This window comes from Oreochromis niloticus, linkage group LG19 (genome assembly GCF_001858045.2).
Source record: "Oreochromis niloticus isolate F11D_XX linkage group LG19, O_niloticus_UMD_NMBU, whole genome shotgun sequence".
In the NCBI taxonomy this organism is placed as follows: domain Eukaryota; kingdom Metazoa; phylum Chordata; class Actinopteri; order Cichliformes; family Cichlidae; genus Oreochromis; species Oreochromis niloticus.
In genome coordinates, this window is record NC_031983.2 from 8,534,707 (window position 1) to 8,559,524 (window position 24,818).

At 41.9% G+C, this 24,818-nt stretch overlaps 3 protein-coding genes across 6 annotated transcripts in view; 1 reads left to right on the forward strand and 2 right to left on the reverse strand.

Annotated features, from left to right (window-relative positions):
• Positions 1 to 16,819, reverse strand: part of LOC100708168 (uncharacterized protein KIAA1522) — a 41,823-nt gene extending 25,004 nt beyond the window's left edge. The window contains exons 1-2 of one of the 2 annotated variants that reach the window (XM_005453347.4): positions 16,544 to 16,819; positions 5,983 to 6,301 (exon numbers count right to left, since the gene is read on the reverse strand). In XM_005453347.4, coding sequence (XP_005453404.1) covers positions 5,983 to 6,277 — 295 coding nt within the window. In that variant the 5' untranslated portion in view covers positions 6,278 to 6,301; positions 16,544 to 16,819. Of the gene's footprint in view, positions 1 to 5,982; positions 6,302 to 14,620; positions 15,622 to 16,543 lie in introns of those variants that run through there. The other variant, XM_025900793.1, reaches the window with a different exon arrangement.
• Positions 16,820 to 16,892: 73 nt separating this feature from the next.
• LOC100707898 (syncoilin) lies at positions 16,893 to 20,366 on the forward strand. 3 transcript variants are annotated; one of them, XM_005453345.4, is made up of 6 exons: positions 16,893 to 16,991; positions 17,099 to 18,161; positions 18,394 to 18,875; positions 19,238 to 19,648; positions 19,718 to 19,842; positions 19,923 to 20,366. In XM_005453345.4, the coding sequence occupies exons 3-6, from the start codon at positions 18,402 to 18,404 to the stop codon at positions 19,960 to 19,962; spliced, it is 1,050 nt and encodes a 349-aa protein (XP_005453402.1). In that variant the 5' UTR covers positions 16,893 to 16,991; positions 17,099 to 18,161; positions 18,394 to 18,401; the 3' UTR covers positions 19,963 to 20,366. The 3 variants fall into 3 exon arrangements, with proteins under 3 accessions (XP_005453402.1, XP_005453401.1, XP_003447876.2); XM_005453344.4 differs by lacking the exon at positions 17,099 to 18,161 and having other exon boundaries at positions 16,894 to 16,991; positions 19,718 to 20,366; XM_003447828.5 differs by lacking the exon at positions 16,893 to 16,991 and having other exon boundaries at positions 17,010 to 18,161; positions 19,718 to 20,366.
• Positions 20,116 to 24,813, reverse strand: LOC100711479 (histone-binding protein RBBP4). Its single transcript, XM_003447758.5, has 11 exons — positions 24,658 to 24,813; positions 24,077 to 24,224; positions 23,841 to 23,986; positions 23,033 to 23,206; positions 22,813 to 22,928; positions 22,521 to 22,681; positions 22,301 to 22,427; positions 22,145 to 22,222; positions 21,464 to 21,598; positions 20,815 to 20,925; positions 20,116 to 20,682 (listed from the first exon to the last, which is right to left on the reverse strand). The coding sequence occupies exons 1-11, from the start codon at positions 24,671 to 24,673 to the stop codon at positions 20,620 to 20,622; spliced, it is 1,275 nt and encodes a 424-aa protein (XP_003447806.1). The 5' UTR covers positions 24,674 to 24,813; the 3' UTR covers positions 20,116 to 20,619.
• Between the last annotated feature and the right edge of the window lie 5 nt (positions 24,814 to 24,818).

Consider the following 24,818-nt stretch of genomic DNA (forward strand, 5'->3'; position numbering starts at 1 on the left):
CTGCCCACTGGTCTCAAGATGAATCAGGCAGAAGTTATCAGAAAAGACAATGAACAATTGATGAGTTTATAAGAGTGTAAGGCCTCAGAGACTAGACTTTATCAACTCAAACCTGCTATTGGACAGTCACTATCTGGTCAAACTCCATGGGTCTTCGTTACAGAAACCATTTCCATTCCAGCAAATCAGAAAATAAACCAATACAAACTTTAGACCAGGAATCTAGATCAACCTGTGATCAAGTGAAACTGAAAAGTAAACTGATTATCCAACCAGCAGGTTAGTTGGTTTGGATTCTTAGCAAGTTTAAGACATGCAGTATCACTTCAATACAAAAACATATTAATAAGGCTCGGTATTGCTCAATGTTTTTCGTATTATGCAATCAATTACAATTCTGATTTACCCTGAACAGAATTATGTGCTTGAATTTTAATAATAATAGCTTAAAGCTCTTTTGGCTAGTTTTGACAGTTTTCAAAATATTAAAATTATGAAACCATGTGATGGGATTAATACAGTTTATGTGGCTGATAAACAACTACTACACTAAAAGAGCTACTCTGAGACATCTGAACAACAACTAAATACCCCAGTCTTGAAGATTCATAGTTTTCTGTGATCATTATCTCAGGAATATAATGAGGATGATAATGATCACATATTGTATGTAAATCCATTGGCTTAGTTATGGGTGGGGTAACTTGTGAGTATGTGGAGTAGATCCTGTGTTTATAAAGAAAGAACTTGGCTGACCTCAACTTGGCGATAACACTATAACTTGTCCTTTTGATCATTTATGTTTATCCTGTTTTCAACTCCTCTCTCCATTTGTTCCATTCCCTTCCTTTTTCCACCTCCTATTTTTTCCCCTCACATTAATTTGAGGATTTATTATTTCCTCATTTTATGACCAACAGGCTTCCACATTGATAAAGAATTTCCCGTCCATTTCAAATCATTAGTGTACCACAAAACAGCGTGTAAGCTACTGCTAAAATGGCCCTGACGACGCCCTACATTGATCATTTCAAACACATGCTGGCTGTGGAATAAAGGCATTTTTTTCCATTTGAACAGTCCCTATAGTGTGTCTGGGCTTAAAATAGCCTTGTGGTTGTTTGTGTCTGATAACCAATCTAGATTTGACTATACTTGATATAAAGTATAAGTTACCTTGACTTTTCAACCACTAAATTCTAATCAGTTCATTCTTGAGTCCAAGTCTACCAGTTGTTCAAGAGATATCATGTTCATGAGAATGGGACGGGCATAAAGTTTACACATATGGACAGACATCACATCACTAGAAGTAAACGTCCTCACATTTTCACACGGCACTTTTTTGTTACACACCACTCAAAATGTTTTGGACTACAAGTAACATTTTTACCATCCATTCATGCAGACTCCATACAGAAAGACCCAACCAAGACATTCAAACGCAGAACCATCTTTTTGTAAGGTGACAGCACCAACTAATGCATTACCATGCCAACCAATACTACATCTGACCAGTGTTCCAGACCTCTGAAGGTATCCTGAGGTATCAGTCACTAAGAGATGAGCAGAAGAGCCTTTAAGGCAGGGGTCTCCAATCTCAGTCCACGAGGGTCGGTGTCCCTGCAGGTTTTAGATCTCACCCTGGGTCAACACACCTGAATCACATGATTAGTTCATTACCAGGCCTGTGGAGAACTTCAAGACATGTTGAGAAGGTAATTTATCCATTTAAATCAGCTGTGATGGATCAAGGACATCTAAAACCTGCAGGGACACTGGCCCTCGTGGACTGAGATTGGGGACCCCTGCTTTAAGGTCTTTAAGCTGATGACGCAAACAGGTATTTCCCACACTGATAATGGTTTGGCACATAAAATGTCTAAATATTGCAGGAAAAGCCTATCAAATTCTTTCTAAAGCTTAAAGTTAGGGCATCTAAAATGTTTCACCACAAATGAGACATACTAAGATGACTGTTGAGGATTTACTGAATTATCAGTAGCACTACTGTGTTTGCCACTGTTAGCTAATATTAGCCTCTGTTAAATATTGCTAGCCTCTATCAGCTACTATTTGCTGCATGGCTGAATAAGTCCGAAGTCCGAATTTCTGAGTTCCAAGTCAGAATATAAGTGTGGAAAGCCTTCTCAACTCAGATTTCCCACTTGGAAGGTCGGAGCAGCCCCACCAATCCAACTGTTGTGTATTTATGAATCACCAAATAAGTCATACGCAGAGCACTGATCATACTCTATACATGAACATGATGCAATTGTTTTAAATGCAAAAAAAATAATTGCTAGTCATACATGAATCACAAAACAAATCCTGCTTTTCATCACTTTTTCTGAAACAAGTTCCAGTATCTGGGACACAGCATAAAGTCTCATACAACGTGAGAATGTAATCAAACTGTTTATCAGAGGGAAAGTGGGACACTCAAGATTAATATTAGCTGGTATAATGTTAGATTACAACCAGCTGTTGTTTTTTAGCTGGCTCTTTTCTGATCTGCTGACATTAAATAACTGCAACAATATTGGGTAAAATAAGCATGCTTGTGCACGTTTGTTTGTGAGAGGCCTGACTCCAGTTCAGAAGACGAGGCTTGAGGTGAAGAGAAAGAGGATTTTTAGGATGCCAGTGGTGTTGTCTTTTGCCTTCTTGCATTTTCACTTCTTTGGTTAAGGTAACCTATTCTCTGACAATAAAACTTAGGTATGACCCTTGATGCCCTGAGTCAGAAGGTGCAGGCACATTCCCACGACGGCACACAAACACAAACACTACAGCACGTATGTGGCTGGTCTCTAGCTACATATGTAAAACACCACTAGTCTGAAAGGAGATGTCCTTCCCAAACACTGTATTCAAATATGAAGAAGGAACATGGTGACTTCCATAAACCATAAAACCAACTCCTATTTAATTTTTAAAAGACAAATTATAAGTTTATTAGAATGCCTTAGTTTGTTGCAAGCTGTAATTACACACTATTCTACGTATATTTATGAATACAGTATCCTTCTTTTCTATTAAATAACCTCAAAACATTACTGACTGTACCTTTAAGGTGACAATATCTAATAACAAAAATGCACTGGCACTTAAACTTCATTGTGCCTGTCGCCAACGCCAGAAATTGTCACATTCTCTTTTATTAACAGAAAGTATTGTGCTCTGATAGGCATCCCTGCACTCTTGTCTCATATACTCTGACCCATATGTGTACAGTGTTTCAGTGCAGAAAGAAACAGTATGCATGGAGAGATCAGAAAAAGCAGAACACCTTGTTCCTCCCTCACTGTAACAGTCCTGGCATGGCTTTTAATTAACTGGCACAATGCCTGCCATACCAGGCATTTATTGGGCAGGAGGCCCCTCTGGCATCAATACAGATCATCATCAGGGGCTCAGCTGGAGGTATTAAATTTTCCTGGGCAAATGTGTTACATTGCACCACATCTTGCTTCCGTAATAAACCTCCTCTGGATGCGTTTTGGGAACGCTGAGCTCCTTCTCTAATCTGAGGAAGCGTCTGCTGAGAAGCTTGCAGCGGTTGTTGCCAGCACCAACAATCGGCACGGCATACACACGCCATGTTCATTGCTAAGGGCTCAATAGCAGCGTACATCTATACCTGGCACATGAATCACAGTTAACAGTCAAGAACCCTGGCTTTGCAAAGATAAATTTATGCAACCTTTAGGCTAAATTTATACTGTTAAAAACATTTTCTGAGATTGCTTTCACAATAATGTCCGTCCAACTTTCTTTTTCTTTCTTTTTTTTTTTTAATCCAAAAAGTAGTGGTTCTGTGCATCTGTAGTCGAGTGCATGTATTCAGAAGTGTAGTCTTGACCCATGCCCAGTGTGGGAGTCAGCCTCTATGCCAACCTTGGCAGAGCAGAACTGCCTTATCTCACTTTAGAATTTACTTTTTAAACAAAAACTGCTGGGACCTAACACGAGTAGCTCAACAAAGTGCAAAGACTGTGTGACGCAGTCCAAAAATGCATTGACGTCTTTATGCATGCATCCATTTATGATCTCCCAAAGCCACAGATGTGACTGAAAACAAGTCTATACATATTCATCTAATGTTTTGGGTATAGTTAGACGATGTCAGACTGAAGGAGTCTGGATCTTATGGAAATCCCCAACGCCTCTCACCATTGCACCAAGATTACAGCTCCAACTACAAGAAACAAGAGGAACCTCCTCTGTCGTAAACTAATTAGCTGAGACTGCATAAGCACATGCCAGACAAAGACACATTAAACAGCCCTGAGCAAATGAAACACCGTTTGTACTTTCATGGTTTTAGCATGAATAGTCTCACTAAAACAAGGTTCCGCTTGTTTGTGGAATGTTTTTGCGTTTCAGGTCTGACTGCATGTAGGTGTGATTAATCAGGGTATAAAACTAACGTTAGCACCTACAGTTCCCACCAGACTATGCTGAAGACAATAGTGTTCACAGAGAAAAAACAGGACTGGTATATTGCTGCAACTCTGCAAGCTGCAACAAGATCTGCAGAGTACAGCTCAGGGGAAAGTCTAAGTGTTCCCAGAAGTTTCTTAAAGGAGACCTAGTGTGCTCATTCCCAACGCCATACTTTTAGTCATGGATTCTACTAGAACAAATGGCACAAGAATGAAGCCATTTCAGCACTTTCCCCCATAAAGACTACGTCTGACGATCTCCCTTGTAGCCTTAATGACGAGTTTTGACACCTGGTTTGATGACATGGTTTCTCCAAGGGTAGCTCTAGTAAGGCAGAGATCAACCTCACTAATTTCTGACTCACACCTAGTCATTTTGTTTGGGAAGGCCTAAAATATGAAAGAAACCACTCAGTTCAAAAAAGAGAAACAAGTGTTACCCCTAGCAGTCGTCCAAGGGGGAGGCTATCTTCTGACTGACTGCCTCTCACAAACTGAATGCCTTGACAGCAGATAGGCGGGGTTGTTGTTTAGCTTTTGTTTACTAGGATCACTTGCACATGTCCTCATTATTTCAGGCTAGGGCTCTGTTTATATGCGCATTCACCATTTTAACAGTGCACACTACAAAGATGACAGAAAATTAAAGAAAAGCAAAAAAGGTCCCCTTTAAGAGATTGCGAGTATCTTATGTACTGCCTTTACTGAAGCTGGCGACTGTGAGGTTAAACCCCACTATCTGCTTAGAGTCTGTCCTGTTTGAAAGTGTGCCACAGTGCTCCCATGTAACCTGAAGATGAGGTAAGCAAGCAATGGAGTCACAGAACAGGATGGACAGATTTCTTCACAGCAAACAAAGTGTGCTGAAGGTCAGAAGGCGAGGAGTAAGTCAGTCTGTTTAAACATCCCTCCAGAAAGCAAACAAACATACCTGGGAACCGATGCGCAGGATATCAAGCCGGTTCCCAGGACTTCGTCTTTACCCATCACAGATGACACATTAAAAGAACATACTGCTCTAAACTGGTGCAACAACAAATCACTTCACCTCATCGTAATGTACTTAGTCTGGGTGACTTTACATTTTAAGAGTCATTCCTTCCTGACAGGTACACGTTTGCCTGATTCATGTCAGTACAAAATGTAGATCAACTGGCACCGCCTCAATGGAGACGGGGAATTTATCAGCACAACAATAAGCATGCTTTATGTTTTGGATTTGCATGTCTGTCAAAGGTACCTTATGTCATAATTTGCAGCGCAAGAACAGACTTTATGAAGGATGTTTTGATGTCCAAAATTGTGGCTAACCTGCTGAAATTAAGATGCAGTAGAAGAGAAACTACAGACTGTCTTACTTAATGACTGAGCTATATATAATTTATATGTTTACGGACAAGAAAAAAAAACTCTGAGTTCTAAAGTGGAATAATATGAAATAAAAAGTATAAAACACAACGGGAAACTTAAAATTAAACAATGTTTAGACTGATCATTAAAATACAACATCAAATGAGACCATGTGGGATTTTACCATGGCTGTTGCCCTGCAGATGAGCCTGCCTTCCAGACTTCTGTCCTCCCTTGTGTCCACCCTGATTCCCAGCAGGGTGCCCATCCAAAGCCAGGTCCAGAGCAGGACCCAGCCCTGGGTTCTTCTCATTCAGGCTGAGATTCTTCCTCCTCTTACCCTTCAGCCAGCCCAAAGCGCGACCCAGGGAACGAGTACGCTTCTTCCGCCCCTTTTTGCTGTGCCTCTCGTGAGCAAAAATGTTGACCACGTCCTGGGGAAGCAGGTCCCCAAACCCCAGTGAGTCACGGTTTGACATCCCACCTCACACTGGAGCTACACCCTGAGAAACAGGAAAGATATTACATTTTAGTTTTCATCCCAGTAACACATGCACCAGCGCTCAAGAAGAGAGAATGAATGAAAGACCCGAAAACTCTCTCCCACTGTTTTTCCCCAATCCCATTAACAATCAGCTTGCAGAGAGTAGAGGCCTACTTAGGGTGATAAATCAGTCACAGTGAGTTTTGAATGAAAAGTCAACAAAATGTTACCTTTACTACTTGTCAGAGCTGCCCTGTCATTAAGAAAACTCAACTTACTGCATAACAGAAACCCTTTAAATTCATTGTTCTTACAATAAGTATATTTTCTTAGTTTGATTTCCTGAAAAATCAAAAGATAAATATCCCTTATTGTCATATACTTCCACATATGTGTTGTGGTTGTTTACATTTCAAGTTAAAGCTTGTGGTAATGCTTTCGGAAAAGCTTGACACTACAAATCTAGAATTACTGCCTTTTGCCTGCACTGACCAGACAAGCTGCAGTTTGAATCCATTTCTATCCAGGTTCATGTAGCAAAAGCAGGCAAGACAGTGAAGGAGGGAATTAGGTGTATCTAAACTAGGTCAGCTCAAAGTTGCATCCATGACATTAGAACAATTATACTGTAACCACAGCTTCAAGGTGAGCACTGGCCCCTCTGTTGCTCAGTTATGGCACTGGCTAATGATGAGCTATCATTTCATAACATAGCTGACCTTTCACCTTTGACCTCGGAGATAAATAATGTCATCAATTCATCAAGTTCAAATCATGTTTGTGGCAAATGTTGGAATAAAAATGATGTTATGCGAGGCCTACAGTGTCCTTGACCTTTGACCACCAAGCAATAAGCAGACATTTGTGGCAAAGTTAAATAAAGTCCCTCGATGCACTTGTGAAAATATGACATTCATGATAATAGGATAGATGGACTTCTAGCCTTGCATTTGTTTGCATCATTGGTTCAGCTGTCTAATCATGTATTTACAATAGCTTGATTTTATGATGTAATGATTACCAGGGAGAACAATTGCTACCTGTTTGGTGGCTAACATAGATCCAAAGCAGCAAACAAACACACAGACAACAGAAAATGTAACCTCTTCATAAGCACAGAGGCACAACTCTGGGCAGTAAAACCTAAAAACGACTACAAATATATCCGACATGTATCCCTGGTAGCAAAGTCTATTTTACACAGACCACTCCTCCTGTGTTTGTGTTTGTGTTTGTGTGTCTCCGTGGTCACTGCTCATTCAGCCAACACACTCCATCCTACACAGACCCCCTCCAGCCTCTAAACCAAACTCCAGCTCTACAAAGAAAGAACTGGCACCGCTCCCTTCATTCCATAACGTGGAGTCATAATTCACAAAGCCGCACCCGTAAGCTCACGCACTGCATACATACAGGCACAGCAGCATGCTAAGAAGAGCAAAAAGAAGACACAAAATAAACACCAACCAGTGAGTGTGACCGTTCGCGCACTTTTTATTGTCATCCCTCATTGTTTTCCTTTACTCTTGTTTTATTCATCATCCACTGAATGAGCTCATCGACCTCGCTTTGCTTCCTTCCTCCGCCCGTCACCTTGTTAAACTTCCCTACTCTGAGGCAGATTTCCCAGCCCTGCTCCTGGGGATCTGTAAGCTTACACTGGACTTTTTCCAGCTGCGGTTTTTATTAGATACTTATGTCCAAATCATAGTCTGAAAATAGGGACAAACTCTTAAGATGACAGGAGTTTGTAAGCAGACAAAGAATTAGGGAAGACGGGAGTTGAGTCTGAGCAAGTAAATTATGAATCCCCCGGTGCAGTCGACAAAGTTCAGGCATAAGTTGTTTTTTTGGCTGCTGTGCTGCTTTTTCCAAAAAGATTTAAGTAACGTGTGAGTAACACAGCCAAACATGTTTCTAGGAACACTTTGAACCTTAAGTTGGTGAGACATGAAACTAAACCACACAAACCCAAAGTCATGTTCTCTGAGGATTTACAAATGGGACTTTTTCCAAAACAGCCTCTCATTATCAAAAGTGCAACAGGGAAGGAAGACGACTCTGGCCTGGGTGCATCATGTGGAAGATATTTAAGCAGATGTGCACTTTTAAAACCAGATGTTTGACATTGTTTATTTTCTTTAGTCTTGGGTCAAATCTTGACAAAGTAGGATTCTCATGAAGTAAAGAAAATAACACAAGGAAAACATAACATCAGTTCACACCTGACTTGAACTAATATCATCTTAAGGTTGGTGCCAGTTTGGAGTGTTAAACACCAACTGGGAAGTAATCGCAGAAGTTAAAAAAACATCTAACATGTGGATCAAGGTCTTAAGGTCTGCATCCCAATCCCTTTTGACCATCCCATGGTCATCACTTTTATATTACAATAAAAGGGGGGGGGTCATGCTTCTGCTGTAGTTGCACCAAGACTGTGAAATTATTTCCAATGTGACTTCAGACTTGCATCAACTGTGGCTGCTTTTGAATCTAAGTAGAAGATGCACTGCTGGAATTGCAGCTTTTAGAGCACAGATTAGAACCCAATCGTGGGATTTCCCACTTAAAAAAAAAATTATTTCCCTTGGATCTGCCACAAACTAAAGCGATATCCATGTCTCCTTTATGAGGCTGTGGGAAAGTAACCTTTAATGTTTAAATATATTAGGTTTTCCGTTTCATAGTTCTAATGTGAAGCTGTCACATTAGAAATAAACAACATTATAAATAGCAAATATATCGAGCATCATGGTGGTGCAGTGGTTAGCAGTCCAGCAGAAGGCCCTGGGTTTAGATGTAGTCTGGGGCCTTTCTGTGTGCAGTTTGGATGTTGTCTCCATGTCTGCCTGAGTTCTCTCCAGGAATTCCGGCTTCCTCCCACACTCCAAAGACATGCATGTGGTTAGGTTAATTGGCGATTCCAAATTGGCTGCGTGAATGGTTCTCTCTCTATGTGTGTGAGCCCTGTGATAGACTAGCGACCTGTCCAGGGCGTACCTCTCACTCTATGACAGCTTGGACAGATACCTGCCTCACACAACCCCAGACTGGATAAACAGAATTATATGGATGGTTAAAAATTTATTTTACCAGTCTGTGTCTCGGTGCATTATATCCCAAGATTAATGTTTTCTGTGGCATTAACGTCATGCTTTCTTTGCAATAGTGTGGAATTTTACTGTTGCATTTTTCTATTGTTTGTTTTTTCACCCATTTATATCACCACTTTATCCTTATCTGGAGTATATGACACTCATAGGGATTATTTAATGTGGAAGAAGAGTCATATGACGTGTGTAACACACCTTTCTATGTGACCATGCACGGTGCCTGAGAAGCGGAAAGCCAGTCTAAAGAGAAAAGGTTGATAACCGCTGTCATGATATATGTTGCCGCCGACTAGGAACAACAACAACAAAACAACAACTAGGACTTTAGGTTTTAAACACCCACTGAACTCAAACACTCGGAAAGTTGGAGCAGACCAACCAACCCCAAGCTAGCAATCGAAGATGGCAGCACTGAATGTAAACAGTAGTTGGGTTTTTTTTTTTAGTTTGTTTCTTTGTTTGTTGTTTAAATCTTGAATTAAAAGACGATGTGTCTTTTTATGCAGAGCACTGATCAGGTTCTGTCCATGAAAGTATTATGCTGTATTTCTACAGTAACACCTGAATGACTTTACCTCGCTAAGAACCCAAACAAATCCTGTTTTTCCTAGCTTTTTTGGAACGTGCTAACTCGAGAGTGACGTCACTTCCAACTTGCAATATCTGTGTTCCAAGGTATCTGGATGGCAGCATTCATCCTTGATGAAGCCAATCCTTGCAGAGATATTTGAGTCTAAACAATGCCGCTTATATGGAAGAAAGAACAGAATTAATTAAGTTTCTGGCCTCACCAGAAAGAAGTTTGCACCAAACTCATGCCTGAAGTATGCAGTTCAGTCTGAGAGGCTTAAGATGAATACTTGAAGAGCTTGAAAGCTTTTCTAAACATTATACATAATGTGGGTGTTTTTGAAGGAGTTTGTTATCTTAATCTGGACAAGCTGAACTTGTGATCCACTGCCGCACATCTGAAATGACAAAGTGCCTGTGTGTGTGTGGAGCTGGTGCCCCATGAGGAGTGAGCTGCAGTGAAAGGCTAGTAAAAAAGAAAGGGTATCCATCCTTTTCAGAGAAAAGTACAAGGCCTCTCCCTGCACTAAGCCCTGTGTTTCTCCTGCTCCAAATTACAGTCATTTGGGCATGACTAACATCCATGCATCTGCACTGGCTTCAGCCGCCAATAATCAAGACGCCTCTCACGGGAGAAGAGGGGAGTGCAACAACTTCTCGTGTTACTTCCCCCTCAGAGGGAGCAGAGCAATACTAAGAAGTCTAGGATGTAGACGAGACCACCCAGCGGATCACTGTCTGTGCAGTCTGGTCACAAAGAGTTGACTCATGCCACAATTGCAACCTGCAATTTTCCATTTTACAAACAAATCTAATTTGGTGACGTACACAGTGGAGTTTCCTTTAAAAAAAACAAAACAAAAAATTCACTGTTTGTTTCTTTCGTTCATGAGGAGATTTACTAAATGGTTATTTAGGTTAAAAAAAATTCCTATCACAATTCTTTCTCTAGCAAATAAGCTTTAAACACACCATTACTTTTCAAAATAAAGCATCAACATGCTAATTACAGAGCTGCTTTATTGCCCCAGCAATTACTAAACACCAAACCTTTGTTAAAGTTCACACAAACTCGGGGCTCAAAAGAATCTAAAATCAGAGCATTTGGGAGGATTTGTAGTGACACAGCACATGTGTGTGTATAATATATTCAGAAGAGATCACGATCAAGACATAAGCTGATTTACAAACAAAAACAGCTGTGTGCCCTTTCTACGTCTCTCTCTCTCTTTCTAACACACACACACAAAAACGAGCGCGTGCGCACGCAAAACCTGCTGTGGTTTTTAAACCCAGCCCCAGCCTGCCAGAGCAGGCATGTGTTCCAACACGCTGTTTACTTATCCTTTACAAAAGACGTCAGGCTTTGCGTTGGACAGAAGATACCTCTCTAACGCAGCAAACCTCAACGTGGTGTGTCAATACCTGCAGAGCGACTGACATTGACAGCAGTGTGTACACACCAGCATGAAGTAAACAGGAGCTGATAATAGTTTACACACTCTTGACAAATAGACTGAGAGACTGAGCATATCTGAAAAGACGATTTATTGATTATGCACTACCGACCGCTACAGTATACGCCATTTGGCCGCAATGTTAAAACCAGCGGCTGAAGTACAGACATAACTAATATGCACCAAATAGTATATGAAGAAATTAATCAAATGGACGTTTGAATTAGCTTTTGTTTACCTTGGGTTAAAATTTACTTTCCCATGTAATTTGTTGATTTTTTTTAAAACTATTTTGTAATGTTGTTGTTGTTAAAGCTGACCTCATGACAAACTTTGAATATCATTCTTCATTTGCATAATGAAGCAAAAATGCAAAAGAAAAAAATATTATTTATGTCCAAGTACATACAAAGTTACATTTATAAACAGAGAATTAAATAGAAAAAGTAGATACACAGTAGCCTATATATGTTCAAAGGTAAATAAATATGCAGTCATTTTACAGATCAAGCAAATGAAAGACTGCTTTTATTCCTAAAAATATATTTTTTACTGCATTTTTCTGGCATTTATTTATTTATTTTGTAGTTTTTGACCACTTTGGTGCTACACAGTACCACCCATCCAAACATTACTGCACATCGAGTACACAACTCCATGGCAATGGCACTCCCCAGTGTCACCAGAGTCCTCCAGCAGGACAATGTTTCCCACCACAATAGCTCATCTGGTTGATTTGAAAAGAAAATCTTGCTGCAGCCTGTCCAGTCCTCCTCACTGTCTCCTTACTGTCTACTGCCTCATGAGGACAAGGAAAAGACAAGAGGGTCTATCATTGAAATAGACAGCCACCTCCGGAAATGTGTACTCCTCACTGCGCTAGCTAAAGAAAAACCTGCCTAACAACACAGTCCAAGATATTGACCCCGACTTCCATGCTCTTCCTTCTCTGTGCCTGTTTGGGATATGCTGCAACAAGCCTGATCCAGAGGCCCCACCCCACAAGGACCAAAGCTGTCCATGTCCCCTAGAATAAAGAGCTGTAGTGTGGGCATGAGGGAGACCTAAATGATATCAGGAAGGTGGGTTTCAATGTTGTGGTTAAACAGTCAAAGCCAGGTCAGGAAATTGAATTCCAGAACAAATCCAGGTCTCGTGTCTACATTTAAACAGGCAGGTCAGCTAAGTTACAGCAACATAAAGCAATGACACCAGCCTAGCCTGAGGCAAAGCGCTTTAGAAAAGGTTACTGTGGTTACAAATTAAGGATAATACCCCACAGAGCTCACAGAGCTTACAAACATCTTCCCATGACAAACCAGCGTGGAGAGAAAAAAGACGGAAAGCTAGCTGTGGCAGGAATAAAAAACAAAACACTAAAGTTAAGCGCACACACCCTCAGCAGATCACAGCCAAAGTGGAGTATCACAAATACAATTATTACCACTATTTGTTTTTCAAGATGTCTTTTTTTTTTTTTTACTCCAATAGCCATCTGTGCATAACAGTGACTTCACACAACACTCCCTTTAAACTGGAGTCTTATCACGTACGTATGAGCAATAAGAATTTCACAAGTAGTTGCATGGGGGATGGCGGGAGAAGGGGGCTTGGGGAAGTGTAACTTTTGACTGCAGTGAGTCATACAGGGAAGCTGATGGAGCAGACTCTGCTGCCTCACGGGGATAAGGCAAAGCCAAGAGGGTGTGGCAATGATACAGACAGCCACCTTTGTTTGAACTAGGACTGGCTCGGTTTAACCAGAAGGCCATTCACATCTAAAGCCTGACCTGTTGGTTTCACATGGCACGACTGCTCAGCTGGCAGCAAGCAAGGTTAAGATCGGGCTGCAAATGGTTTAGTCACCATAGGAAGAGGAAACATAATAGACCAACAAGCTCATTCTCCTTTAGGGAGAGGAGGAGCGCTTTGGATCTGTTCCAGTCTTCTTTCAAAGACCAGAAGGTTGTTTACAGTAACAGCCAGTTTGGAAAATAACAGTTTTCACACTTACAGCCATTCTGTAACTAAATAGCAAGTGTTTAGCAGTGAGAAAACTGGTGTTACTGTTCAGCACCTGCAGGCATCTGTCAGGGCGTTGGCTGTCTTCTCTGGGCATTATCAAACAAAGAAGAGCGCTGCTAAGACTTAAGCTGCCTTGCCTGAACTAGAACTCTGCATATTCATGCAAACACTTGATGTGCAAGAAACGCTGCTGCTGTGATGGATGATGTGGCCACTATAAGAGACAAACTGGAAATACTTAATTCCTACAACTCAAGGCGGTTTTCACAACTGAAACCAGGGACAGCCGGTGAAATGAGACACGTTTTATGGGCCGAGGGAATCTCGAGGAAACCATTCACCATACACCCACCATAAAGGAAGCGATCTCCTCTTTCGGTTTAGACTCAATAGAAACATTTTTGAATACATAATGGCTCTAAATGTCTAGCAGAAGTTTCAATCCAGGACTTGGAGCATGAACACACATGTCATAGATGCAATCTTTCGAGATGAAAGATGACATCTTTGTGGTCCTTCTGTTTGCTCCAGAAAGGGTACGGTTTCAGGAAACTGTCATGCAGATGACAGTGATACAAATAAACACAATAACGCCACAAGGCAATAATGACACGAATGAGCCAAAATGCTACGAGGTTAAAGGCGGTTACAGATGGTCTGTGCATGCGCGAAAGAGAGACAGATCTGTGGAAGGAAACGCAACTTGGCATGCTGTGAGGCCACTGTAGCCATGCAGCAGCTTGTCTGGTAAGAACAGCAGCTGCATTCCTGAGAGATTTATAATTACCGACTGAGGAACTCTTCTTTCCAATCCTGCTTTCACACACACCCCCCTCAAATACACACACCTCCTCACCCCCTCCACCTATTCCCCCTTTTTTCACCCTTGGGTCTCTCCCTGCCACCCATCACTCATACAGTGGCCTTGTAGGAGACAGCGCCATGAAAGAAAAATGGATAATGGCTGGCGCATGGAAGTCATTTTGAGATAACATTATAATGTGTGGTTGTGTGCGCTGGCCCAGATTGTTGTTCCCTGTGTTTATGCAATATTTTATCTTCTATGGAAACAGGGCAGATCGCAAATGGAGGTACTGTAGTTCGGCGACAGCAAAAAGATATATATTAAATGATAATCTTAACTAGAGGTAAGGTGTGAATGCCAGTGCTTACCTTTTTCAATCCAAAAGCTGGATTTAAAGAGGAAAAAAAAGTCTGGAAAGTTTAATTTTCCCTGAGATGGCGGCGAGTTGCGACAAAGTCTCGTTTGCTTTGCCTCCGGGGGTTGCTGGGGGTCTAAGTCTGGACTGCAGTCTCTGCAGAGTTTAAAGACCTCTGGACTGACAGGTCAGACGCAGATAAAAAGAAACTGCTGTGCAGCAGCAGTGACCAGCTCACAGAAAAGGCAAACACAGCTGGACAGCAAGGTTTAAAAATACATCCTGGCATCTTTGTGTCTCCGCTCAGCCCAAGTCAAAACAATATCCTTTCAGTCTGAAGCTCACTCCGTCTGACAGTTGCTTGGCACTGGCAAGTGTGGGAATAAAAACACTTGAAAGAGCTTAGAGCACAACTTATGTGAAGCCTCAGAAAGACACTAAAGTAAACAGCCTCAGTTCCAAATTGAGTAAATCATGATGACTTGTATGGCCGGCTACCAGCTGCTGATTGGATTTTTCATCTCTTGATAAGGGCTCATTGATTAACTTAATTATCAGTTAATCTCTCTGATTAATGCCCTGCTTTCTTCCACTCATCAGTCAGGCGTTTCCGTTCTCTGCAGGCCTCCATGACACACAGACAGTCACTCGGTGATCACACACACTCGTGTGAATTTGGTCTCTTGCAACATTCGATTGTTCCTCTTGTTGCCCGTTCTTGACCGTCAGCTTTCCCCTTTCCTCCACTGATCTCAGTCACGTGTGAGCCACAGCACACAGCTGAACAGCTGCACCTACCTGTCTGCTTACCCAAAATCCGGGTGCACTTACACCCCTTAGCTCCCAGTGTAATCTTCATCCTTCCCTCAATGTCTGCTCCCCTCCCCAAATCTCGGGTTTCTACCGGGTTCTGCCATGCATCCAAAAGTGCTTACACAACGAACCTGTAATCTCCATGGGTACAAGCCCAAGCATGGCAGCCTGGCCAAGAAGGAGCACCAGTATGTGACACACCCTTTTTAAACAAATGGCTCAGTCTCAGCCTCACCTATTAGAAAAGTATAACAGCTAAACCTGCAGCTAAAAAAAAAAAACAACCCAAACACCTGAAAGTGCTGAGGGGTTTTTCAGAGAAGTTTTGATTATTGGAAGCTCATTCCAGACCAAAGTCCAGCAGATGCTGCTGCAGCAGACAGCCAAAAGGGGGAAAGGGAGGGGGAGTCCTAAGGTGGTCGTGTTATCTCCCTCGGGTTAATCAGCAAGCACTGGGTTATCAAGTGCGTGTTAACTGGCATTTATTAAAAGAAATGTCAGGGGACCATGCCGTAAAAAGTGTGCTACTGGATCAGTGACTGGACCCAACACAATACCCTTCATTGTCACGGGCTCCATAGCTAAGAGAAGCACTGCAGGTCTTAGATTACCTCTGTATAGGATCCCTTAACGCTGAGAAGCAACTCTCCCACACCTTGTTTTCCATACATGCCTATACTCAACCTCCAGCCATGGAGTTGCAATTTGAACCAAACTTTAGTCGAACAGACTTGAGATCCCTGGTTCTGACATGCATGGACTGTTTTTCTTTACTTCTGGGCTAAAATTACCGTACTTATGTTGCCCATAATTAAAAAGCTGCATTAGGAAGAAAAAAAAAATCATGCTGATATAACAGCTTCACTTCTAAACCTACTTTCTTCACGCCTTCAAAAGCCAGTCGATCATAATGATCCTTATCTGTTTTTATTTTTTATTTTTTGTCCTATGCAGGAATATTAAACCCTTTCTCCTAAAATTCACGCCACAGCACAGTTTCGAGGGACTTTCCCAGCAGGAATTCCAACAAAAAAATAAATAAATAAAAATAATGCCAACACAATAAGGTAGCCATTAATCTGTCGCTTAAGTTCGACAGATAAAAAAGAAGTGCCAGACGTACCGTAACGAAGCTTTAAAGACTGATTTAGCCGCTCTCCATTTGAAGCGTCTCCCTGCTTCGCCCTCGCTCTCCAACTCCAAACTTTCAGCGCCCGAAGGAAAACTCCAGGTGAAGCATTTCCGTGAAAAGTTAAACTTCAGGAAACAACTGCAGCCTGGATGTGTTTGCACGCCCGGCTTCAGCCCTCGCGTTTACGGTGCCAGGAGAGCGTGTCCTCTGCTGTCAGCGTCGTTTGTCTGCGGACGCTTCACTGAAGCAAAAAGTGGGGACTACCGAGAAAAGTCGCGCCGTAGTCGACCTGAGGTCCCACCTGACGGAGGCTGGGCACACTCAGGTGAGCGCGCGGGGCTGCGGCCGTTGATTTGGCGACATCTAGCGGTGGAACGAGGAAAAACGAGCTAATAGCATGGAGCAGACTGGGGAGAAACTGGAACTTGATTTTCCCAAGGTTAGTTTGCGTTTCAGGTATTTACGTCAGCATTTTTTTATGCATTGTTATATTTTCTCCAGATACCCACACAAAGACAATCACTTTTTATATAAACTCATATATAGGAAAACACACCACGGTTTCATTGCTAATAGAAGCAGTGTGGGATCAACTTGACAGAGAACAGAACAAAAGGCAGCCAACATCCAAAGGGGAGCTTTGAATGTCCTTCAAGAAGCCTGAAGAACTATTACTGAAGACTACTTAAAGAAACTGTAGATAAAAGCTTGCGTGATGAATAGAGGTGGTCACACCAAATGTTGACTTTCAAGCTCGTTAGAGCTGTACAAACTATTTTTGGTTTATAAACTGTATTTGCATGTATGTTTGCACGTTTCCAGCAAAACATAAAGAAACGACGGGTGGCTCAAGACTTTTGCACAATACTGTAATAATACAAGAAGAAAATGTTCTGTCCTTCTTTAACCTTTTGGATATTCTTGAAAAGCATTTTAGTGAATTACTAGCATGAAATTTTGTATTTTAATAGTATTATATAATAAAAAATATGCCTTATTACTTAAAGATGTTCACATCGTTCAGATCACCTGCTTCATTAAATCCATATTCACATGTCTGAGTGTGTGTTTGTTTCCACTTGTCTGCGAGGAGTGTGATAGGCAGTATGCAAAAACACCTCAAACAAATACTGTTACATGAACCATGCAAACTTGGTCAACTGAGCTGAGTCCTGGAGGAATATATTCAATGAAAAGCATGCATGGTCCTGCTAATGTTGACACCTTTGCCTGTAAGGTAGTCTGGGGTACACTTGTGGAAAGTTATTGCTCAGCTCAGCTTTCCACCATGATGTCACTACCTTCTTAAACACACATTGAAACAGGTTGTGAAGAAGGGTAAATATAGCTCTCTGTGGCACCCAGGCTGGTCCGGACATGCGCTAACTGACACATCCAGAGCACGCAGAGTCTGCTCCCAGCACTGACACGGTTTGTGAGCCCATGAGGGAGTCTTAGATAGAATTTCTCCCAGGCCTCCAGTGTTATTAATAAACACAAAATGTGCCTCTGTTTTCCTGGAGACAGACACTGCAGAGCTCTCCCTAACAGAAAACCGTGCTATTACAGTAACTGAACAACTGAACATTTAGTCGGACTGCCAGTCAATGTAAGTACACATCTATGTTAATAAAAGCTGTTTCTTTAATTATTTGACAGGTTGAAAGGTTCTGTAGTGTGGCACTTTAGGATGGGCCTCTCAACTTTAACAGAATGGTTGATGTGTTTGCCTTTACAGTTCATTCCTCTGTCATATAAAACAATGTGTAAAGGAATAAGTGTTTTCAAAACCACAGTCTTACCAGGTGCTGCTTTTAAGGGCTCTCCCCTTGTTTTCTTAGATTCTCTCATGGATGATCAAAGCTCAGTACAGGATGGAAACGCCATGTTATCTACTGATGACTCACATGTGCAAGTGAGATTTTCTGAAGATATCTCAGCGAGCAACCGCACAGACTCTGAAACACTAGGTAGATTTGCTCAAGATCCTATTCTACATATGGAACAGGTGGACATGGAGAGCTTGGGTGAACTCTTTGAGTACTGCATACAGCGAGTATCTTATCTAGAAAGGCAAAGAGATGTGCTGATACAGGAGCTTCTGGTTCTGCAGGAACCTATGCTGCAAGTTGTGGGGCACCTGAGAGCGAAGCTGGAGGGAACACGCAGGCTTCTCGCTCTGGCTCAGCTGGATTATGTTGCAGTTTGTGAGGATGTGCAACAGGTAAAGAGGAAACTGTTCACCACAGCCAGAGACTGCATCCAGAGCCAGGTGAAGCTAGCCGAGCAGGAGTACGAGGTGGCTCAGTCTGCTGTTACTCAGGTAGAAAGCACAGGCTTTACATTTAATGATGATTAACTTCTGTAGTGTAGGTTTGCTTAGTATATCAACACCATATAAAACTTGGGGTCTTCATGGCTGCAGATTGTTTATGGTTGGATTTTCAGTTATTTGAGTATCATGAGTATTGGTTCTTGTTAAGTTTTAGTTCTAGCTACTGTTTGCACCCAATAGAGAAATTAGCATTCAGATAAACTCGTGTACCCAACTAAGCTACTGGGTAGTTTCCATTTCCACTCTCTTGCTATATGGGATCCTTTTATTTGCTTAATGTTTTTACCTACAGGTAAAAATAGCCTCCATTATCAAATACTTTTCATTCTATATTTTACACCTCTTCATAGGAAGAACTCAAGGCTCAAATTCAAAGTCTGACCCAGGAGTTGGTGCAGCTGCAGGACGCCCACCGGAACCAGCTCAATTCCCTCCGTGATCAGGTCACTATGCCCTGCAGGCCCAGGGCCATGAGCGACATCAGCCAGTGTCGCCAGGCCTCCATCAGACTGCAGCGAAGGCTCAGCAGTAGTGTGAAGATGTTGGAAGGCTGGTACGAGCCTCGCCTCATGGCCCTGCTGAAGAGAAGGCAGGTTGGGGAGGAAGCTTTGAGAAAAACCAGGGAGCAGGCAGTGGACCTGAGAGCCGGGCTGAAGCCTCTGAGAGAGGAGATACACAGGCTGGAGGTGCAGAGATCATGTCTGGAACAGAGGATCACTCTTTTGGAGACAGAGCGGCACAAGAGCACTGCACAACATGAGGTACAAGAGAGGTTGGCTAGAACAGATGTTCAGTAAAACTAGATGACTGTATGTTTTTATTTTATGCAGGAGACTGTGGAGAAACTAAAAAAGACTCTGAGAGAACTAGAAGTGGAGTTTGAGGTTCAGAGAAAATCGAAGAAAGGCTTGGAAGATCTTAAAGATGGCCTTTTAGCAGAGCTGACATTTCTGAGGTGGGTTTATCCCAATCATTTCTGCTTTAACTTAGTAAAAGTCTAGATAATAAATGAATAACAAACGTATTTTCTTATAGGGGCTGTGAACTCAGTGACATTACAGAGGAAGAGTCATAATTTTCAATTTCCAGAGCTTCCTCATCAGAGATGAGACCAAATCACACCGCTCACATTACATGTTTGAAAATGCCAAAAATCTACGTCTTGTTACTCGCTCACATCCGACTTAACATCTAAGAGGTTGTGCCAAGAAAACAAAGCAAACAGCTGTACTGTAAATATTTTTTATATGAATATACTTAAGTACACAAAAGATCAGATGCAGAGAAAATGCAGAGAGAAAAAAAAACACATACAAGTGACAACACAATTTGGGGGAATTTCATACTACAAATACCAGGCAAATTAAAAGGATCAACCTACAGTATGTACAATAACATTTAAAAATGGATCTTCCACAGAAATGTTTCTGCTCAACTAACCAAGATGAAAGAAATAAAACAAAATGCACACTTAGGTGATCATAAACATGTCTGTGGTTTCATCACGAGTCAGATTTCAGTTCGAAAAACTAAAAAGATCTAAAAACCTGATCATTAGAGACCTTGTCTTAAATATGTCACGTGATGACATGGCAGCATTTTATTCTTTTATTTTCTACAAAACACTGCTGCTCAAAATGTATTTTAAAAAGACTGTTTTTTCACCCAGCGCTGGTAAACGGATCCATTTTTAATGAGCAGGTCAAAAGAAGAAGAGACGTGGAGACCGGACTCATGCCTGGACTTCTGAATCTGCAGCACCTTCTGGGTCCTCGTCATTGTAGATATTTTCAGCCTGCAGACAATTGCCAAAAAAATAAAAGATTTTTAATGTAACTGCTCTTCTATGTTATAATAATAAATGCACTTTACTATTCAAATCCTCGCTGTGTTGTAACTGATCGAGTTTTCTTTACAAAGCCTTTACCATCTGCCACACTTGCATGATGTTGTCCTCTGATACTGAACAGATGACCCACGGCTCGTTGGGGTTCCAAGAGAAGTCTGAGATCTTAGCTGTGTGTCCTCCGTGGATGAACTGAAATGAAATGAAGCAGAAAGATTTAGCACAATGATCAAGATTTAGCTTAAAAAATAAAACAAAGCCAATATTTGAAAGCAACATTACAGTATTTCCCACACAAAGACTTTGGCATGCTCTTCCAGTGTGGCGGCATCTTACTGACAGACCGACTAAGCCACTGTTAAGGCATTGACCACTGCTTCTCCAGAAAAATCATGTAGCTTCCTGGACTCCAACTCTATTGTCATGGATTGCATATGGTGACAGTAGTCCTTGTACTGCTCTACAGAGCCGCTGCAAGCTACAGGGTCACTAACTACAAACTGCAGCAGGTGGAGAAGTTAGTGTGCCACAAGACATTTCTCAGGCTGCTGAGCAGAACAATGACTATCATCACCAGCTGCAGTCCATGCATTGGTGGAGCTGTAGTCCATCTGCTGGACAAGACTGTTACTGGAGAGTGTGGGTGCACAGAGCCTCTGACATCACCACAAATATGCTAATTTTGTTGAGAAAAACGGCATCATCACCACCGCTCATTGTCACAACTCACCAGCAGCTCAGGAGGGCCATCCTCAGCATCCTCTGGTGACTGCTCCTCTCCAATCTTACTAAGGTCCCAGACGTTGAGCCGCCTGTCGGTGCCGCTGGAGGCCAGGATGGTTTCGTTATGAGGAGACCACTGAACCTGTTGGGGAAAGATGTGGACATGAAACCTCTCTAATTAAGTCCCACCCTTGCAGTACTTTGGTGAAATTAGGTGAATATAATTGTAAGTATTATATCTATTGTTTAACACTTTTGGTTGTACACTTGGTACAAGCAAGTGGACAACCAAAAGTGTTAAACAATTTTCCATCACATATTTTCACAAGTTACAACGAAGTCCTACAATCCTTTTTCTCTAAAATGTTCTTCCCAAAGTTGAACACCCCCCCCCCCCACACACACACACACACACACTGTTTTCCACCAGTTTACCTCATTGTATTGACTTTGTATGCAACTGTAACTGTAAAAGCAAACAGCTTCCTGACAGTTTGTCTTTTTGTTAACTTAGTTATACCATAAATAACAATTGCATTTCATCTTTTGTAGCCACAAGCTAGTTAATCACCAGACACATATCTCAGCCTAAATAGCCTCACTACACAATGCAGTTACTGAGCTGAAACATTCAAGCTGAAGTTTACACAACAACTACAGATTTATTGCGAGGAAGTTCACTTCTTACCTGGAAGATCTCGTCCTTGTGGGATTCAAATGAGTGAAGCTTCAGCTTCAGGTTTCTCAAGTCCCAAAGAGCCACAGTCTGCAAGTAAAAGGAGGCTGATTCAGTACAGTATCAACATGCTATTCACTGTAACTGTCTGAAAGAAAGATGCCTCACCTTATCTGCAGAGCCAGTGGCAAGAATGAACTCGCTGTAAGGATTGAAAGACAGGCAGTTGACCTCAGCAGTGTGGGCATCCACTGCATGGCTAGGCTTGGAGGTGTTGTTGGACCGCGTGTCCCAACTGTTCCAAAAACAGACAAAAGCACCAGTGTCAGGAAGAAATGTGAAACTGAACAACAACTTTGTTTTAATGACATTGGCTGAGGCTGCTTACATCATCAGTTTCTGGTCATCTGCCACAGATCCAAAGAGCGATTCGTGAAGAAGGTGCCAGGAGACGTCCTCCACCACAGCAGTGTGGCCTGTGAAGATAGTCTTGGCATCCACAATCTTCCCCTCTTTGGGAACTGTGCTGATATCCCACAGGCATATAGTCTGCAAAGAGCACAGAGGAATGTTAAAAAAAAAGAAAAGAACAAATAAGTAACAAATGATTATCAAAGTGATAGAAGACAAAGAAGCATTTTTACAAGAATAAGGTAGGCATGTCAAGACAGGTTTCTTACATGGTCATCAGAAGCACTGAGGAGACAGCCACTAAGGTTTGGGTTCCATGAGAGGCCATAGCCCTCCTTCTGGTGGCCCCTCAGACGGAGATCTGGGGTGCATTCTCCAGAAGGGTCTTTAACAGAAATAATGTCACTGTTAAAAAGCCCGTAGAGCTTCAAATGTAGTAACGCATGATATGCAGTTATGCAAGAAAAAGTGTTCTTTCTGCAAACCTACCAGGCTTGGAGGGGTGCTTTGTGTAATCAAAGACTAGGACATCACTGGTGGGGGTCTTGGTGGCAATGATGCAAGGATTCTGAGGCATGTATCGGGCTCTGTTCACTTCTCCTTCATGGTTGATCTTGATCTCAATCTCTATTTTCCCACTAACAGATCCAAAGCCTCCAAACTCTGAAATAAAAAGACAACAGATACATGAAGCTCTTCCATTCCACGAAGCAGGTTTTAGGGTGACCTACGCACCAGGGATTTTTATGTATTTTTTAGACAAAAAATGCAACCCTTAAGTTACGTAGCGTCTTATATGCCCAATGTTCCTGTTAACCAGTTTTGCTCTTAATAAATATTTGATAAACATATTACAGAACTTTAAAAAAGCAATTAAAAAAGTACGTAAGCTACTATTCTACTTGTTCAGCTGACATTCACTATTGCCCTTGCTTCGCTGAATGAGGTTAAATTTGATTCATGCTGTTATAAATACGTTACTTCCTTTTCCTTCCCCTTGTGAGCAGAGTTGCCCATAGCCAACAATGGTGTTCTTTCTGCACCATCACACAATTATCAATAAGCTATATAGGAGCTGGATAGCGCTACATTAACAATGTGCAAAATTAAAACACTACTGAAATGTCCTCCAAACTCTCTGCATTCACCAGGTCTAACAACTTTTCTGGTGGAAGTGTACCAGTATTACTGTGCTAAAGTTGGATTAGATCAATTAAATTAATATCATCCAGATCCAGCTTAGGCATGTGAACTAGTCTTGTAACATAGGTTCTCAATGGACTTTTTATGCTCTCACCTCCTTTCTCGCTGTCATAGTGTGAAGCATCAAACTGGGCATCATCATTCGGCAGTTGAACGCTGGCAATTACGAGGTGATTCTGCTCATCAGAAGTATGGGTCCCCAGAACCAGCCTGTGCACACTGTAGTCCTTTCCCTCTGGTCTGTAGACATATGGCATGACATTTACGTATCTGCTACAATCTCTTGTTGTGACTTGAAGCCTGAAAAGGTGTTGCAGATCTCCCATTTACCTGGTGACATCTGGGAGCCACTGAGCAGTGAGGCTTGGCCACTCCAGAGCATGGGTCATGACCAGATCATAGAGGAAAGGGGTGTTCTTCTTCCAAATTTTATACTCCTCATTGATCACCCTTTCCTCCACAGCGTCATCAAAAGCCGCTGCAACAGTAACATTCAACACAAAGCTACGTTATAGTCAAATTTACAAACATATGCAGCAGCTACTTGAGGAAGTCTTTTCCTTGTTTTAATATCAGGACTAGCATTTTAGTTGATTTTATCAATAAAGTAACAGTAGCACACAATGCTAGAGCAGCTGTCGCCCTATAAATAAATAATACAGTCTTTCTGAAGATTATTATATTGGTGCAGTATATCAGACTGCACTGGTGAATTAAAAACCCTTTTCACCGGCGCGTTAGCAGCTAACGCTAACATCAGCTAACAGCTAGCTGAATGCTTTCTAACAATGAAAGGTGATGCTGGCTGGCGCGGCAACCACCGCCGCTACATCCTGATTCGCATTTTCTGTCACTCTTGACAGCACACACACATAAATAACGTTCTTATTAAAAAACGTAGACGTCCTTACCGTCTTTATCAGCCATTGTGTGGTTATAATACCGCTACTAATGACAAAAAGAAGTATTTTTTAGGGAGAGCGCTCAGAAGACAGCACGACGGCTCGCAATGGCGCCAACTCCATAGAACGCGCCTAGCCAATCAGAGTCGACGACAAAACCGACAGGAAGT